This window comes from Copadichromis virginalis, linkage group LG15, assembly GCF_057382275.1.
Source record: "Copadichromis virginalis isolate Kocher_CV1m ecotype Utaka linkage group LG15, C_Virginalis_male_GT1.1, whole genome shotgun sequence".
In the NCBI taxonomy this organism is placed as follows: Eukaryota; Metazoa; Chordata; class Actinopteri; order Cichliformes; family Cichlidae; genus Copadichromis; species Copadichromis virginalis.
In genome coordinates, this window is record NC_140632.1 from 4,461,133 (window position 1) to 4,479,768 (window position 18,636).

General features: G+C 41.0%; 1 protein-coding gene across 2 annotated transcripts in view; it reads left to right on the plus strand.

Moving 5' to 3' along the window:
- Positions 1-17,034, plus strand: part of plcb1l (phospholipase C beta 1-like) — a 128,620-nt gene extending 111,586 nt beyond the window's left edge. Inside the window, exons 28-34 of one of the 2 annotated variants that reach the window (XM_085431423.1) lie at positions 608-776; positions 2,708-2,784; positions 2,873-2,962; positions 3,118-3,175; positions 3,395-3,481; positions 4,400-4,424; positions 14,850-17,034. In XM_085431423.1, coding sequence (XP_085287549.1) covers positions 608-776; positions 2,708-2,784; positions 2,873-2,962; positions 3,118-3,175; positions 3,395-3,481; positions 4,400-4,424; positions 14,850-15,082 — 739 coding nt within the window. In that variant the 3' untranslated portion in view covers positions 15,083-17,034. The remainder of the gene's footprint in view (positions 1-607; positions 777-2,707; positions 2,785-2,872; positions 2,963-3,117; positions 3,176-3,394; positions 3,482-4,399; positions 4,425-14,849) is intronic. The other variant, XM_085431424.1, reaches the window with a different exon arrangement.
- The last annotated feature ends 1,602 nt before the right edge of the window (positions 17,035-18,636 follow it).

The window sequence follows — 18,636 nt, forward strand, 5'->3', positions numbered from 1 at the left end:
GGTCTTTCTTTGTGTTATAAATAACTTCAAACACCTAACATCTAAGTTTTTACCATCACTTCCTGAGAAAGTGCATGAAAATAATATTTTAATGTGCAGCAGACATGTGGTCAGAAATTTAAAGTGAACCCATTATTCCTCTCCTGATTTTCGTTCACATTTTCTTTGTTTTACATCAGTGCTGATTAATTTGCTCACAGAATATTTTCCCCAAATTCTTCATCTTTTGGCAAATGTGAGACGAGTCTTTGTGAGTGCAGAAGCCTACCTGCTGTTAAACCCTCTGTTTGCAAAACATGGCCACACCAAAGTTGGGTGGCGGGAATAGGAGGAAAAGAAGTAAAATAGCTCATTTCGGACAGGTGATGAACTGAGCTGCTGCACCAAGGCCTAGTACGGGAGAAATAATCATTTTTTATTATTTTCCACATCATGCAAAGGTAATCTAGTAGGTCATGTAAATAAATTTAGGAGTCAGAAGTGAGCATTATAGATTAGTAATGCTCTAATGATTCTAACAGTTACTGCATAAGATACTCTGCTGCGATTGAAGTATCTATCTTAACTTGTGCATGTTTTGTTTGTGTGTTTGCACGCATGTGTCCAGTCGGTCTGAACAATCTCTGTCCACACTGGATCAAGAGCTGTGTGACCTGGACCAGGAATGCAGCCAGAGACTGGCCGAACTGAAGGAACAGCAGCAACAGCAGCTCCTCACACTTCGCCAGGAGCAATACTACAGCGAAAAATACCAGAAACGAGAACACATCAAGCAGGTACTTCTCCTCAAATCCGACAATTAATTATGTGCAGATGTGAAGAAGACCCTCGTCTAGACCTGTCTGATACTGTGTGAATAAACCAAGTCTGTAAATAAAGACAGTAATCCCCTTTATGACTTCTCATCATTATTCAGGCCAACTTGATCTGAATAAAACTTAGATGAAAACAAAAATTATGTTCTGTGTAATTTTCATTTGCTCCCAGAGCGGATGTCGCTGCGTGTTGCAGTCATTTTTGGCTGTAAATCACACAGGCTGATAGCCGTAATCGTTTAATACTCTGGTGACACAGTGTGTAACACTTTGAGATGGAATCACTGGCACTGCCAGAGGAACATGTGAATGGAAAAATTACAAGGGAAATGACTGTTTAGGAAGTTTTCCTGGCTCATAGCTTTGGTTTCTTTCCCTTTGAGCTGCTAATTCAGCTCAGAAGGAAAAGGAAATAATTCAGTGCAAGGAGCCATTGATCAACGTTCAAGGGATCCTTTGAATTGACCAGATATAGTAAAATATGCGTGAAGAGAGGGCAGGAGAAGGTCATACACGTTCACATATTTGAACTGTGAGTCGAATAAATAACACTAATTGCAGATGAGCAAATGTACAGACTTTTAAAACTATTTTGGCACATGCTCTTACAGGGACACCACGCACCACTTTATTCTCTATAAGATATCCCTGATCTCCATTCCCCCTTTTATTATTTTCTGGGACTGCTTTTAAAATGCCATTTGAATGCACAAACAAAGCTTTAGTTCAGTTAATTCCGCACGTATTCCAGTCAAAACAATTTTGCAACCTTTCTTATAATTATCAGTAGATACACACTGCACATAGATGACCTAATGTACTAAGTGATGCAAATTAGGTTGATGCTGCAGTATCCAGAATGCACAGGTGAGAGTGGAAAGCTTTGCATGTGAGCTTTAATAATGTGATCTATCAAGATCAGTGCATAACAGGCTGAGTAACCTACCAACTAAACAGTGTAGCTCTGTTTTTCTGCAAAAACAAGACGTTAATTCATATTAGTGAAGAAGAATTCTGATGTAAAAGTCTTGTTTTTGTTTAATTTTTTTTTGCACGCCACTCACAGCGTTGGGACATCCGTTCTGATAACGTCTCATCCTGGCAATGCAAATAAATGAAAACACTCTTAATGGGAAGTCCAACAAATACAAATGCAAAGGGATCAGCCACAAAAACAACCCTCTCTGTGCTTTTCAATCAGAAAATTGAAGCTGCATATTTTGTAGTTTTTATAATGCCAAAGGAGAGATTTGGACTGCAAGTGCTCTGCCTGTTAGCTGCCTATTTATAGACATCACACCAATTCTGAAACTTGTCTCCATACTAAGCTTGTATGCCCGTATGGACATGCGCTCCTATGCACTTTCCCCAGATAAATAATTGCCAGCTGTTGTGTTCTCACATAAACATCAGTAATATAAACAAGCATGTTCTGTATGTAAAACTGGGATAAACAGATCCCACACACAAATAGGAGCTTGCACTGATTTGTTTTGGATAATGTGCTGACAATCTCCAGCTGTCCTAAAGCTCAGAAAAGCAAGTGCAGACTAACCACAGCATGAATGCTGCTGGGTCATCCCCCTGTAGAATATTCCAGTCTTTGTTTTGCTGCCTGTGCTCAAGCTCTCTTGTGTGGCATGAAAAAATGAATGTATTCTGCTCCAATACCCCTGTGCAGTGAGCAGAGCGCAGGTGTCAGAAAAGTTTGTCCAAGCGTGGAATTAAAAAACAAAAAAGCTTAATGGAGATTGTTGTTTACAACATCTAAATGTTGTTTAATTATGATCAGAACTACAGCAACGGTCGCTTCAGTGATATATTATTTATGAAATAAACGATTAATTAAAAAGCTGATGTTTTTTTTTGTTCTCTGTTCGTTCTCGTCCCAGTTGGTTGAGAAGCTGACCAGTATAGCAGAGGAATGCCAGAGCGCTCAGCTGAAAAAGCTCAGAGACATCTGTGAGAAGTAAGGATGGATACAGCACGCACTCTTATTCACTGAAACAAACAGAAATCACAACATTATTTTTTTTTAATTGTCCTAACATCAACAGAGAAAAGAAGGATCTTAAAAAGAAGATGGACAAGAAAAGGCAAGAGAAAATCAATGAGGCCAAATCCAAAGACAAGAATATGACAGAAGAGTAAGTGTGTATTTGGAAATATTAGGATTAATAAGCTGTTTCTATTTGGGCTTGGGTGTTTTAATTGTTTGACCACTAGGTGTCACCGTATGTTAAATATTTAGTTAAACTCTGACTACTTGCTTGGTTTGACTGATGATAAATCCTCCCCACAGAGAGAAGCTAGAGATCAACAGATCGTTTGTCAATGAGGTGGTGCAGTATATCAAACGGGTAAGCGAGCAGCGATAGAGCTGTGGCGTTACAGAGCACTTAGAGCACTGAAAAATGGTGCTCTTTTTGCAAATTTGAGAAGATTTGCCTGAAATTTGCATCTACTTTATGACAAATTCACTTTATGATATAATTACCTTATACTGTGTGTGTGTGTGTGTGTGTGTGTGTGTGTGTGTGTGTGTGTGTGTGTGTGTGTGTGTGTGTGTGTTTTTCTAGTTGGAAGACGCCCAGAGTAAAAGACAGGAGAGGCTACTGGAGAAACACAAGGACATCCGCCAGCAAATCTTGGATGAGAGGCCAAAGGTATTATCTTGACCAATATACCAAGTAAATAAAATCTAAAATGCAAAAAATAAAAGTCAGATATTGCTCAAAAGAAGGCTTGTCAATCTATGTCTGGGCGTCTTCTACATATCTATGTATATATGGTTTCTATATACATATCTATGTATACCTAAAAACTATTACCAGACGGAAGAGCAGCTGAAATGATGTAACGACAGCTCAGCATTGCTGATATGTCCCCTTTGTCCCACATTAAGGTTGTTGGGATCTGGTCACCCTGTGAATTGGTTCCAAGGTTCACAGCACACCTTGCAGTCTTTACCTGTGCAGATAAAATAATTTGTAATTAGTAGAATAGTGCTTTTCAAAAACATGAAGGCCTAGGGGTGCTATAAAGAGTGAATGTAATAATACATGCATATTTGACATAGATGAAGGCTCAGTTATTTGTTTCTTGGTGCAGGTTTTGTAAAAGTTGCACAAAAAATATGTATGTAGTCTGTCTCCTTTTGGCCTAGTATGTTCAACCACTAGATGGCGACCTGCACCAGGCTTTAGTGCTGCACTGAACGGGTGTGCTATAATATATGGTGAACGTTGTGGTGTATGAAGATTGTATTTGTCTCTGTTTTCAAAATGTATTATATGATCCCTTGAATCTTTATGCTAATATGCAACCCAGAGTTTAAATATCACTACTGCTGGTTGATGGATGGTACTGTGAATCACAATGAGAAAGTTGTTGGAAAATATTTAATTGCCTTGCCGTGGGTGCACAATTCCTCAACCGTTATTAGTGTGCTTCCTGCAGGTAGGCTGTGATGCCATCATGCCACTCTTGTCAGTAGTGAAGTGGATACTCCAGCATTTTCTTGCAATGCTCTATCTGTTTGGGTTGCAGAGTTTCCAACCATATAATTGTCATTGTGATTGTAGGATTACTGTGCAGCTGCGGAGCATGGTAAGAACTTTGTTGCATCCCAGTGTTGAGCACTAACACACCGTAAGTGTGGCAGTATTAATATGCAAGCTTGTGCATACACCTGGGCTGCTGCCCAGCCAAAAGTAATTGTGCATTGAATGAGACCCACAGTGCATTGCTGTGATGAAGAATGCTGCATTAGTAAATTCAAGCAAACGTGTCATTGATTGCAGGCAAGAGAACAATGTGAGGAGAAGCAGATTGGGCTGTGTGTAGTGAGATCACACTGCATTTATCTGCTCAAAATGAGTCTAGGCAACATCGTCTGTACACAAATGTAATTACAATTACACAGTATTTGTTGTTTGGCTAGTACTAAACACAAACATGGGCATTTATTAGAGTCATCTTATTGAGCTCTTGCTATGATTTAGATTTTCTTCATTATCTAATGCATCTAAGTTGTATTACATCAGCTGTAGTATTGCACAGAGAAGTGTCACATGGGTGTGTTGCTCCTATTACGCTTATACATCTTTTCCAATGAAGTGAAATGACAGCAGGAATTTACCGTGTCTGCTCAGTGTAGTTTTGTTTTGTTTTTAGGCATAAATCAGAAGTCTTTAGTTGGAGACAGCTCCATAACCACCCACACTCAACGTGACAGCTCCTTGTTCCTTTGAAACCACTCGGAGTTGAGTGTGGGAGGTGCAGCACTGTACAAACATCCAGCCCAAAGACTCGCAGGTCTTCTGTGTCTTTCCATAAAGCTGCAGTAGGGAGACATGAGGAGAGAACGTCAAGGTTGAGACATGATTGTCGCCTCGTAACTAACTCAGGCTGTTGAACTTCCCTCCTTTTCATGAGGACTTTATTTCATTTCTGGAGCTTCTTGTCAATCTGAGTTCAGTATGAACAGTCAGCACTGATTTGAGTTTTGTCATCCTGTGTCATCGGGGTCTCATCGACACTGAAGTAGCACGGAGATAGAGGGACAGTTTTCAGAAGGTCGTTTTCTTTGTTGTCACTTTTGTGTTTTCTGTTACTCTTCGCTCATTGTTTCCCCACAAAGCTGTAGCCGTATCCACCCCCGAACACTTTGTTGCAAACTATTCTCCAAATAAGAGTCTGCACCACCTCAAAGTTAATCTTGCCTGCAGAAATCTATTATGTACATAATAATCATCCAAACTGTGCAATAGCTGTTCTCATGGAGTGATGGTGATCTGTATGCGGGATATGCCGATGTCAGGGGCCAAAACTCTAGAGACAGCACGCTCAAGATAACCCCGGGCTGTGTTTGTTGAAAAATTCAGGATGCTCTCCATAACACTAGTATAATGCCCAGTGATAAAGGGACACTTCTGTTCAGGGATCGTGTGGTTAACCGGTATTAACGTTAAATCCAATAAAGTGTTTTAATGCTCCTAGTAATGGAATATTACTAACAATGCCTGTGCACTTTAAGTGTTTTTGTTGATTAACATGAATCATGGTTTCATTCCAATGGGATTAGATCTCTTTCCAGTCCATAAAAATATGTAACTGAGCACCCTTGAGAAAGTCACTGAACCCAAAACTGCTCCCACTGAGCAGGTCATTGGCCCTTCATGGCATCAAACACGCTATGTGTGTGTGTAAATGTGTGGGATTGCATTCTTCAGTACCTCTATAATAAATGTACTACAGTCTATGCAACATGATATCTCCGAAGTGTGCTACTCAGACACATAAACACAATGGAAAGACTTAAGGATAGGATGTTAAGGGCTCCAGTGGGGATATATTCAAGTCTGGGCTAATGCAGAACTACATTTGTAGTGTGTTTCCATTGTGGTATGTATTTATGAATCAGAGAGAGGAAAAGTGCCCCCCTTTCATACAGTTCTGACCCAGTTTCTCCTCTTGGTTCAGAAAAGCTACTAATGGACATGTTGAGCTGAGCGACTTGCTACAGTAACATCTGTACATGTGCAGCACATGTGTGAGCTCACATACATGTGCTATACTATTTATGCAGTCCTGTTAAATCTTGCTTAGGATTTGATTTTTGGGAGATTTGTTGCTCTATGCTTTGACTTTAGCATTAGCAGCAGCTTGCAACTTGTGCTGCTGCTTTTTCTGCTGCTGTTACCTGCTGGTAGTATGAAGGTCATGTACTAAACTGAACGAGAAGCAAGAGACAAAAAGAGAGACATGACGGGTTGTGTCATCACTCCCAGCCTGTGCACTTAGGTGTTACTGTCCTGTTAATGATCCAATCAAAATAACCCCAGGAGTCAACAGTGCACAGCACGCTGGCAAAAGGCATTTCCGCACACTTGAAGGCTCTATATCCTGGCCTGCTGCTTTTTTCTTACTTAAGGCCACATGGTCAAGGTCACATTGTCCGCAGAAAGACTTTGCGCCTCGTCTTGTTTATGTTCGTTCCACTCGATCACACCCGATCTTCTAAAACGTACTACTTTGAGTCTGAAACCTGCGTTGGAGCTGAAGATTCAGATTGATTCTGGGTGTGACTTCATACCCAGATTTTTTGTTTATGTGGATGTAGTGTGAGGATTCTAGCCTTCGTTTTATGATAGGAGCAGACTAAAAGCTTACCAGGGCATGTTGTAATTACTATGTACCAGTCATCCCTTCACACCTTATTTGGCTGTGAAACGAGTATGAAACAGTCAGAAGGCAATATGTTTCACAACATGGCGCGTTGGTGTACGCTTGCGTATCGTTCGAATTACATCTTTACGTAGGAGAAATGCTTCTTTTGTTGCCTAAACGAAAAAAGGAGGAAAAAAATATCTTATGGTGTCTCCCTCTGTGAAAGCCTTGAATGCGCACACACACATAGGCACACACAGACACACATGCATTCGTTCAAGAAGCAGGAGTCCTGTGCGGTCGCCATGGAAACTCAGGACCCCCCCCCCCCCACTCTCTCTGCCTCGCATATCCTCTTCTATCCTTCATGACTCTCTGCAATCTGTTAATTTGGAACCAAGTCTTCGTGACGCAATTTCAGGGATGCTTGCTGGAGGTAGAAGAAAGCAGCAAGAGGAGGAGGACGGGTGAGGAAAGGGGAGGGAGCAAACAGGTTGGAGGAGATCATGGGAGGGCTGGAGCTGAATAGGAAGGAAGCTGGTATATGGCCTTCTTCTCTCTCCCTCTGTCTCATTCTATGTCCCTCTCTCTGTCATTGGGTGGTGGGTGGCCACCATGTTCCCTCATCACAGACTTTGATCTGCATCATCTCTCTCTGGCGGGGTTGCATCAATAATGCACTTTTTCCCACACAGACACACACACACTTAGAAACATACAGGGAACACTGAGTGCAACCCACAGGCAGTGAAGTAAAATCCATTGTATATGTGTGCGTGCGCATACATGTGGCATGCTTGGTTAATCTTCTGCCCTATTATGCCAGCTGCTATTTTAGATCAGTGCTCGAGTGTTCATTATGTATGCCCACATGTGCTAATGAAGCTCTCTCGACTTGTGCTCTGTCTAAGGAACGTTGAAACTTTTCCTCTCAACAGTACGGTTTGGAGGACTCTGGAATGAACATCTTAAACTTTAGCCATTCTGCAGCATTAGAGAGGAAGGAAAAAACAACAAAAACACTGTGAGGACAAGGCAGTAAATAAAGTTCTAGATGAAAGTCCATTTTAGTTGCTGGCGTGTTTTAGGCATATTATAAGTTTTGATTGTTTAAAAATTGACGAAATTTTGGCAAAAGTTTCAGTGTGTATAATTTATAGACTAAAATAATCAATATAAAAGCACGGCTGTTAATCAAGTACTCAGTCTGTTGTCTTAACACCACATTTTACATTACAGTGCTATACACCTCAAAGCCAGTGTCAGCATACACAGGGTGAAATATACTATTACTATATTCTTCAGCAGCAGCTGGGTTTAATGCCACAATAGTCAGTGTTGTGTAGCAGTGTGATTAACCCATAAGAAATTCTTGCAAATTTTAGCTCTGTGTTTTGTTTTTGGTCCCTAGATTTTTCCTTTTTTTAACCATGTTGGTTGACTCCCGTTCCCTACAACTTTTTTTGTGGTTGCTGCATGCAGCTGTTATCTTTAAAAAGCAAGATTTTTCCCCAAGGCATTGGGAGAAACCACAACGGAGCTGAAATTGATGGTGAATATTAGACTGCTGTTATGTTTAAATTTTCATTATCTCTATGGAAATTACTGGGTAAAAAACAATAATTTTCTCCTGAGTTGCATATGGCCGACAACATCCGTCCCCTGTAGCATACCCAGCTTTATTGTGTATTTTACTTTATTTAGGACCATAATTAATAAATTCAAAAGGAGGATTAAATAAAGAAATAATTGGCCAAACATTTTTTAGAAACATGTTTACTGAGGTAATAAATTAAGTAGACTTGTTTTTGCAGCTTGAGGAGTTGCCCCCTGCTGGCCATTAGAAGGAATGCAGGTTAAAGGCACATAGTCCTTTCAAATATGCACTATATTGTAAAATGATTGTTAACAAATATCATATATTTTTGTGGATACTACTTTACTGTGTCATTCTACAAATTACAATCAAATTTCATATCACAGTAACATGGATGTGTTAAAACATGCATGCATTTATTCAGCAATCTTTTAGTTAGCATCCACGTTAAAGGTGAAAATGTCAAAGTACCGCTGAGCACATTTCACAACTGACATTCCCCTTTGAGCCAGTCCTTTTAGGGAAAACACTCATTACAGTACATAGTGGAGGTATGCAGGAGTGTTTTTAAATTCTTGGACCTGAAGAAAAGAATCTCTCAAAAAAAGGAAAGGAAAGCAGCAGATAAATTATCTGAAAGGAGCCAGGAAAGGGCATTCACACACATATGTGCACCGAGAGAGGGTTAGAAGGTGAGATAGATGGAAAAGGAGCACATAGTTTATCCTGAATAGTTTCTCTCTTTTATTACTGGTGTTGTTATTGCTGTTGCATTTGGACTGCTGCAGTTCATTTTCATTCTTATGACCAATACAGTGGAAAGAAAGTAAATTTCTCTCTGCCCTCCGTCTCGCACGATCACACACACACACACACACACACACACACACACACACACACACACACACACACACACACACACACACACACACACGTCTTACTTGCAGTATGCACCAGCATGCAAAGATGATAGGGTCGTGACCTTTTCTTATCTCTCAGATGTGGGTTTAGGAACTTGGCTTTAGACTAATTAGAGTCTGTGTGGTGATGTTAGTAGGCTAAATCACAGGATCGGGGTACATGCCTCGATACGGAGTGTAAGTGTGAGATTTGCAGGTTTTGCTCCGTGTCACAGAACACTTTCAGCTTCACTGAAACGGTTTAGAGCAGCAAGTGGTTAAAACCTACTTTCAAAGCCTGCACACCGACGCACATCATTCCTTAAGACCTGCTTGTTGTGACAGTAAGATGAGACACTGTTAACATAGCTGTGTGATGTATGTGTAGTGCAGCTCTTTGCCAGTTGAGGACTTTTGCAATGCCGCAGCAGGCGTTATGTCATGGCTCAAAGCAAAGAATTAATTTGGCTCTTTGGAGGCCTTCTCTGAGTCCCCCGATAGCTTCTCAAAATGAGGACAGCTGGTGAAGAAGGTCACCGAGTGCTGTATTTTAAGAAAGGCAGAAATGTGTGCATGTGGTTTGTTGACAGATGACTGGTCTTCAGAGATGAGATACAGATTTAAAAGCTGGCTGGAGAACTCTAGCTCCTGCTGGTTAGGGTGTCCAAACCGAAGCTGGACCACACGTACATAAATGTGATCGAGCGTGAGCACACAGAGCATTTGATCATGGTTGCTTATGATTTCAAAAGAACTATATCTTTTAACCAGACCTGGAATTTACTTGTCACCATAGGAATTCCAAATTTTGATTATCCAAAACTTCCCTCTCCCAAATCCATTAAGCCTGAGGAGTAGATTTCAATCACGTCTTCTCTCTGTGTACTAAACTCCTGTGATTTCTCCTCTGCCAGGCTGATAAGATATCAGCTGGAAGCCACAGATCACAAGAAACTCTGAAAATACCACAGTTCTCCCTCCTTCTTCCCTAATCCATCCATCTTTCTGTCATTCATTCATAGACTGTTCCTTTTGGTAAAAGGAAACGGCTGTCTTCATCTCTCGTCTCATCACTCTAACAGACGGCCCTTTGCTTCTGATTACACGCACACACCCCCGCGCGCACGCCATGCGCTCACATGTTTCTCAGAAGTGGCTGGCACCCTTCAGACTTCTCTGCCCTCTGCTCCCACCTCCCCGTTCTCATGAACCAGGGTGTCATCAGATGGGAGAAAAGATGACAGATTTAATCAGAGGGTGTTTGTGCCTCAGCAGGCAGGGTATAAAAAAAAGACTGCACATGCACAAACACACATGCAAGCACACAGGGCGAGCAGGCTGTCCCACCCCTAAGTAGGTCATGCGCAGTGAAGAGCAGGGGGGGGGGAGCCGTGGTGCATCTTTAGCCATCTGGTTTTGATGTGTTGGATGGCTGCTCTGTGAGACCCACGGAGAGAGAAGAGAAAGGCAGAGAAAGAAAGATTAGAGTGAGAGAGGGATGGAGGAGCCAGGGAGGCATCTCTCTGAGAAGGTGACCTTGAAATGCTCTGCTTGGTGGTGCGGGGGGAGCAGGCTCTGTTTTGCCACTCAAAAACATCAGAAAGAGACAACTGCAGAGCTTCCTTAATTTCAAACAATGAGGCACAGATGCAGTTGAGTTACCTGGCTGATAGATTTTTACATACAGATCTGTAACAACGATCATTTCAACTAAATGGAGAGAAAAAAGTGGTTTCTATGCATTAAGCATCATCGGTCTGTGAATTTCAGTGGAGACAGGTTAAAATCCACCCCTAAAATTAGATAACTAAGTTTAGATAACATGGCAGCAGACTGAGAAAGTGAGCTATTACTACTGAATACCAGACATCTATTTTTGCAACTTAATTTACACAGCACGTAGAGCTGGGCGATATGAGATTTTTTCATATCACGATATGTTTTTTCATTTCAGGCGATAACGATATCTATCACGATATAAGCCAAATAACTATATTTGTAAGATTTAAATGTGCCGTTGCTCACAAGTAAAATGTGAAATAATCAGCAGCTTGTTTTTATTTAAATATTTATTTCCCATAATAAGTTCAACAGGGTAGATGTACTTAAGGAACATGAGACTTTTTCAGATAAATAAAGGCAAATATTGCAAACTACACAAAAGGCAGCCGCTAAAGCGTTTAAGTTTCAAAACAGAACAAACAAAAACAGACTAAATTGTCAGTTCCACTTAGAAACAAAATATTAATTCTAAAAATAAATCTTAGTTTGTTTTACAGAAGAACAGACAAAACTAACTTTTGTCAGTATCAAATAAACTGAGAACTAAAAGGAAATTCTCAATCTCTCCTTGTTGTATAGCTGAGCTTTTCAAACAGTTTTAACAGTTACTTTAGTCTGACAAAAGCCGAATGACGAATTAGCGCTTCCAGTCAGAGACTGAGGCTACGTCCACACGTACACGGGTGTTTTTGAAAACGGAGATTTTCCGTTTTCGTTTTAAAAAATAATCCCGTCCACACATAAAGGCAGAAATGAAGGAAAACGCTGCTATGAACATGCCAAAGCAGCAGGTGGCGCTAGATTCCTAACCGTGCAGAAATGTTGGCCAATCAGAAGTCTAGAAGCCTCGGTGGGAAAAAGTAAACAAAGCTGGGGCATAGAAGCAGAACCGAGTCGTATGTGTGGAGGGACAGTAACTGTGTGTATATGTAAGCATTTAAACACTGCAGAGAGTAGAATTAACAGTATTGTAGAAATTCATTTCACCGAAACAATAACGTGGCGCACAGTGTGACGCATGCACCAGTTTATTGTATTTCCAGACTTGCTTTCGGCACAATTTGCAGTGCATGCTACTCTGTTTTTTGTCAGACTTGAAATAGCCGAAATACCTTCACACTACGGAACTTCTATGGCTCTTCCGTTCGACAATCTCTCCGGCATTGGAACCGTCATCTGTTTTCTCTTCGGTCACGCTCGGTAGATTTTTCTAGTCGGCACACTCATTTCCTCCATTACGCGCTGGCTCCATTACCCAGGGCAGCTGTGGCTACAACCGTAGCTTGCCTCCACCAGTGTATGAATGTGAGAGTGAATGAATAGTGGCATTGTAAAGCGCTTTGGGTGCCTTGAAAAGCGCTATATAAATCCAATCCATTATTAGTATTATTATTATTATTATTACCCACTGCCTGCTTCCCAAACAAACACACATGCGCTTGGCACTTGTGCTGTACGTAACAAGTCACGCGACGTGACGCTGCGGCTGTGATTGGTTCGGCTCTGCGCTACTTAGTTTGGATTGGCTGACCTTTTTTTTTTTAATTTATTTTTTATTTTAAGAGGACAAGAGCGGCGAAGTCTATCGCGATAGCTTAATTTCTCTATCGAGTAAAAGTTATATCGCGATACATATCGTTATCGTTCTATCGCCCAGCTCTAACAGCACGGGGCACTGCAGTAAGCTTCTGCAGCTCTGTTTGCAACTTTTACCATTTAATGTGTTGTCTCAACTAGAGTAGACGTAAAAAAAAAAAACACATTTTCAGTCCCAAGATTTTAGGATTGCACCCAAAATTAGTGCCCCTAGGTGTGATAACCATCCAGAGACTAAACAAAATAATATCAGTTTAATTTATATTATGGCGATGCTTCAAAGTGCTGTGAAGGCGAGCACTTTGTAACAATCAGGTTTTCTCATTTAGCTATGAAGGGCTCTCAAATGAAATGGATGTGCCATCTCGTGAAGTGGAGAGGGCAGAAAATTGTAAAGTCAAGAGAAGCATGGGAGTCCTTGACCTTCATCCGGACTCCTCTGCTCTCTCCGTCTCTCCCATTCTTGGCTATTCTTGCAAATATTTTTTCAGATATTCATTTGTGCAGTTTGCCAGCTGTGAATTTTCTGGTCGCCGCTATAATGACTGTATGTCTGGGGATTGGGGGGGAAGGGGGGATGGAGGGGTGTACTGCAGGTGAATCTATCACAGGAGAGTACGGCTTTGTGTTCAGCAGTTTATTCTGCCTGAAGTTCCTGCAAGATGAATATATCTCTCAGTTTTGTCGCAGCAATATTTGCTTCCATTCATTCAGGTGAGACGTGCATTTGTATTTTTTTCTAGTTAGATGCTGGATGCTGTCAGTCTGTAGTGGGGCCCCTCATTCACTCAACAGCAGGGACCAGTATCTCTAAGACAAAATATTGATCCCTGCTAAGTCTTGGTGGGACTCAGGTACTTTCGATCTCGCATTGTGCTGACGTGACTGTACCGAGCTGTGAGACTTTGACACCATTCATCTTAGCAGCGTTTCTTTTAATTACTGCTCTCCCGTGGGAGCCAGCCGAGTAGTTAAACAGAAATCAGCATTACAGCAATTATTGGCTCGCAATGACATGAATACAATCTTGTCATCTGTAATCATTGGGGGCGTCTATGCCTCGGAGAAAACAGCTTCTCCTTTCTGTTTCTCAGTGAGGGCAGGGCGGATACAGTACATGGATATTGTCGGGATCCTGGTCTGCCTCAGGAGATCAAGGTGCCTATTCAGTGCAGAATGTCACGGTCCCTATCTGATGTTCAGCATTGAGCCTTTTTGTTCAGGCTGTGTTATGGAAATAGGCATGATTCATGTTATTATAGTCTTTAGATAAGAGGCATGGAAATAACTGCAGCACCTACTGTATCCAAGCACTTACAATCCAGTGTAGACACTGATTGTTAAGGTTGCTGTAAAGGGTGAAAACTTTAAAGCTGCTCTAATGAGGTCGCTCATACTGATAACCCCGCAGAGAATTGTTATGCAACTTCCCCTCAGCTCATCCAGCTCATTGTTTTGGTCCCACAACATTACTGTTTGGTTCACCCTAGCCGTGATCTGCAGCATTTCCAGACAAGTAGGTCAAAAAAAATCTCCACTGTACACCAAACAGGAAACACAGAAAGTTAATGAATCTCTACTGAAAATATATAAAAATTAAAGAAACAGACTTCTTCCATTTTGTGACATCTCCAGAAACTTTAGGAGAGACCTATTACTCTTCTTATTTTCAGTAATATAGTATCATCTCAGGCAAAGCAATCCCATCCACCTGCTGATCAAACCTCAAAGAGCTGTAGGTCGAACTCGGTTGGTGGTTTCTATTCATCTGCAAAAATGTCACAGTCCCTAGCAAGATACTGAACACTACATTGCTGATAATTGTTATCTACTCTGCACTGCATGTGGAAAAAACAAGTTGGCAAGATGTGTAAAGGGCCATATAAGAACCAGTCCATTTACCAGAATTGGTTGTTGGACCACACTGACATCATTAAATTTTCTTCATTTACGGATTCTTGGTTGATGTTTGATTTTCTTCCTCTGCAGTTACAGAGCGATCTGGACCAGGAGTACCAGGACAAATTTCGCCGGCTACCTGTGGAAATCCAAGAGTTTGTTCAGGACAGCAGCAAGGCCAAGCTGAGCGACGACAGCATCCATGGAAACCTCGTTTCCTCGTCGACAGCAGAGAAGCTGAACCACAAGGCGTCGCAGTCAGAGGACGACACGGAGGAGGGGTCGTCGGAACGAGTCTACGAAACCCCGCTCTAGAGATTTAACCTTGACCCTTTGGGACACTGACTGGTGGACGTGGTTATGGACACAGATTCTAGGATGAGACTGCCACTTTGGTCCTAATTGTAACCAGTGGGAGGATTAGGTCAAATCTGAGCCTGAATTGGTGAGTAGCGGTCCTCTCTGCGTAGAGTGCAGTCTTGTCCAGACACCTGTTTTTCATGTAAATAATAACCTTTTGTGTATTTGTATGTTACCTGTACGTTGTCGTCTCTTTCGGTACGGCCACAGGAGGTGTTAGGAAACACTAACTATTTGCAGGAAATAACTTACTTGAACTATTGCACAGAGAGAGAGTAGTTTCTTTTTATTATTTTTATTATCACGATGTTTGCAGTAGTGCTGATCAGAGAGGCGTGTCGTGCCAAGGGTTGGTATTCACTTCACAGTGGATTTTAAATGGAGTGTACTGTAAAGAAGTCATTATATATCCAGCCTTTAAAGCTTCCGTCTCTATAAGATTTAAATTCACCTTTACATATTTGCACTGAAGGCTCACTAAACCCTCTCTTACTTTAACCCAGAGGCACTGGTGGCTTGCTGGTTCTTGAGTTTGTTCTCACAGAACTAAGCCTATGCGTTGCTGCTAATTTCCTTTTTGTTTTGTTTTTTAAAATAATTTCTTTTGGGGTTTTTTTTTGTGAAATTTGGAAATATTCTTAAAAAATTATCTGCCATTCTTTCTTTGTTCTGCCTCGTATTTGTTTTGGGGTTTTTTTAACAAGTTTGTGGACGATTCTGTCCAAAGAGGACAAGAAGGGAACGTTTATTTGTACAGTGTCTGCATGTATTTGAACAACTGTAAATGTTAACAAGTAGCTCTGTAGCAGAGATGTTTATTAATGTAAATCTATTTTCTCTGAAACATTTAAACTTAACCTGCAAAACAGTGGGCTCAGTGTGGCTTGATGCATCACTGCGGAATAAGCTGAACAGGACTAAAGTAAGTAATGACACACCCTGTTCTCTAGATGCAACGCTAGCCGGCTCCTGCTCACAGATTGCTCATTGTATTCTTTACCTTTGCCCCCTTGACTAAAACAAACCAGGACATTCAAACAGAAGAGGATCCTGTTGTAGTTTGTTGAAGCGGCCTTCCTCTTAACTGGTTCCCTTTGTACTTACAGGGAAACCTTGTGTGCACAATACACACAGAGAATGCCCACAGAAAATACGTCCCCCTCGGGCATCGTCATTATTTTTATTATTATTTACCCACGATTGGAGTCTAAAGCGGGGAAACTGTGGGGAAATGGTTGCATTATTTTCAATCAGGTGCTCAGTTTATATCTGCAGAACACCAGCGTTAACATGAACCTATGAATAACTGGACTCCTCCCCCCTGTAACATGTGAACTGTGCTAATTCATTAAGTTTTTTTTAAAACTTTCTTCCGCCCAGTGCCACCATGGGTGTGCCATTTGATATCGAATCATATTTCAGCTGATTTTCCTTTTAGAAAAAGAGTTGAAAGTGAAGGATTGCCTGACATGTAAGTACAAATACCTTCTTTTTTTTTTAAAGATGATATCGATGTGAGAGTCCTGTGCCTTTTGAATGGGTTTGCCTTGTTTGATGTTGAATGTGTGAAATGCATCATTGTTAAAATTGCCATTATATAATAATATATGAAGCTGTCTGGTATTGAATAGACCGTGTGCACTTTTTAGTACAGTACCACTACTGAGTAATGCTTGTAATGAGAAGTATTTAACATGTGACTCATAAAGGCAAGAGAGACATTTTTTGTTTTCTTTTATGTCTTGAACCACTTTATTTAACAGACTACCCCCCCCCCCCCCCCCTTCTCATCAGTGTATGCACTCTGGAAATGTAAATGTACGTATGACACGAAGGTTAAAACATGAAGCTGAGAAAAAAAATCTAGTGTAAAGGGAACTTGCTTGTAATTACAATAAATGTGGCTATTATTGTACTTTGCTGGAGTGGAGTTGTGTGTCTTTTGATTTGTTGTGCTGAACTTAATATTGTGTTGGTTTGTTTTTTTATTGTTACATCTTACAGATTTCATGTCTATGTATGTAATGTGTTACAGTTACATACATTATATTAATCCTTCCTGGTTTCAGTGGTGAAACCAATCCTGAGTTGGTGTTTTGGGGGGGGATTCCCGGTAGTTACGTTTTTTTCTTGAAGTGTCTTGAACCCACAGTCCGTAACTCAGCAAAGGCAAAAAAAGAACAAAAATTGTGTTGGAAACAGCTTAATGGTGTCACTGCTTTCTTTTAAAAGATGAATCAGTGTCTGAAACCCAGTTACAGAGTATGTTTGGAAGCATCTGTGACGGGTATTTGTGCACTGTAGGCTGGTGGGGTTGTCACACTCAAGGTAATGGGCAGGCAGGGGAAGCCTTGATGACCTGCTTCCTGTTATCTCCCAGGTAACAACACAGCCTGCCTATAAATAGACTGTTCACTTCCTATTAATGGCATTGTAATGAAATTGGCTTCAATTTACCTGCTTCAAAACAATAAACTCAAAATTGTATTAGAAATCTGGTATTGATTATGTCACAATTGAAATAAGAACTAATAAAGTCTTTTTCTTCTGTCCTACATGGAAAATACTTTACAAGACAGCCTTGCTCAGTGCTACTCAGAGACACCATGGTTGTTGTGGTAGGCAGTGGCCGTTATCAGGTACCTGATGCTGCAGGTTTAAAAAAATGGGCGTATCCACAGTGACATTAACCACTTGTTTTTGAACCTACCTTGAAGCCACGGCTTGATCATTATAGCTGTCGCTATTTACAATTTTGAGCAACACAAGTTGAGGAAGTGGTGGTTCTAGCTAGCTCGCCCTAAAGCGTACCCTGCTCTGTTGTCTATTTTACTTTACGTGTGGCCATAAATTGCAAAATAAACATCCCGTTGCGTTAAATAAGAATTTAAACCAGATAGTGAGCTGATAAACACATCAGGAAAGTGTTAGCTGAGATCACAGATCAACTGAACAGTAGGGTAATTTTCCCAAACACGGCAATCAGAGCAGTTGCCACCTGCTGGCCATTTGAAATAATGCAGGTTTAAGGCAATCTTTTATGTACAGTTTATATCTAAAAGCAGTGTCTACACAACAGGACGTTTTTGGCAGTGGGGGTACCTGCAGTTTAGGAACATCTCTGAAGTAACCCTAACAGAAAACCTGCCATGGCTGGATAACAGGAGAAGTCATATAGAACTATTATGCAAAAACATGCATAGTAGGGTTGCATGCATGTAGATGTCCATAGCCATGTTTGGATCAACACCCATCTAGTTTGGCTTTTCCTCTGCCTCAAAAGTCAAATGAATCTTAGGCTGCATCCATAGACCTATGGGCAGAATTATTATTGTTTGCACTTGGATGCAACTGCAGTAATATCTAATCACTCCATTTCCTGAATGTCCAGTGGTAACACTTATTTTTTCATCTTTAGCACATTTACAAAAAAACAAAACAAAACCAAAAAACTTGTTACACATTGTGTGAGCGTTGGTGGAGTCTCCCGTGTGAGTCTGTGTACGTCTGTGCTCAC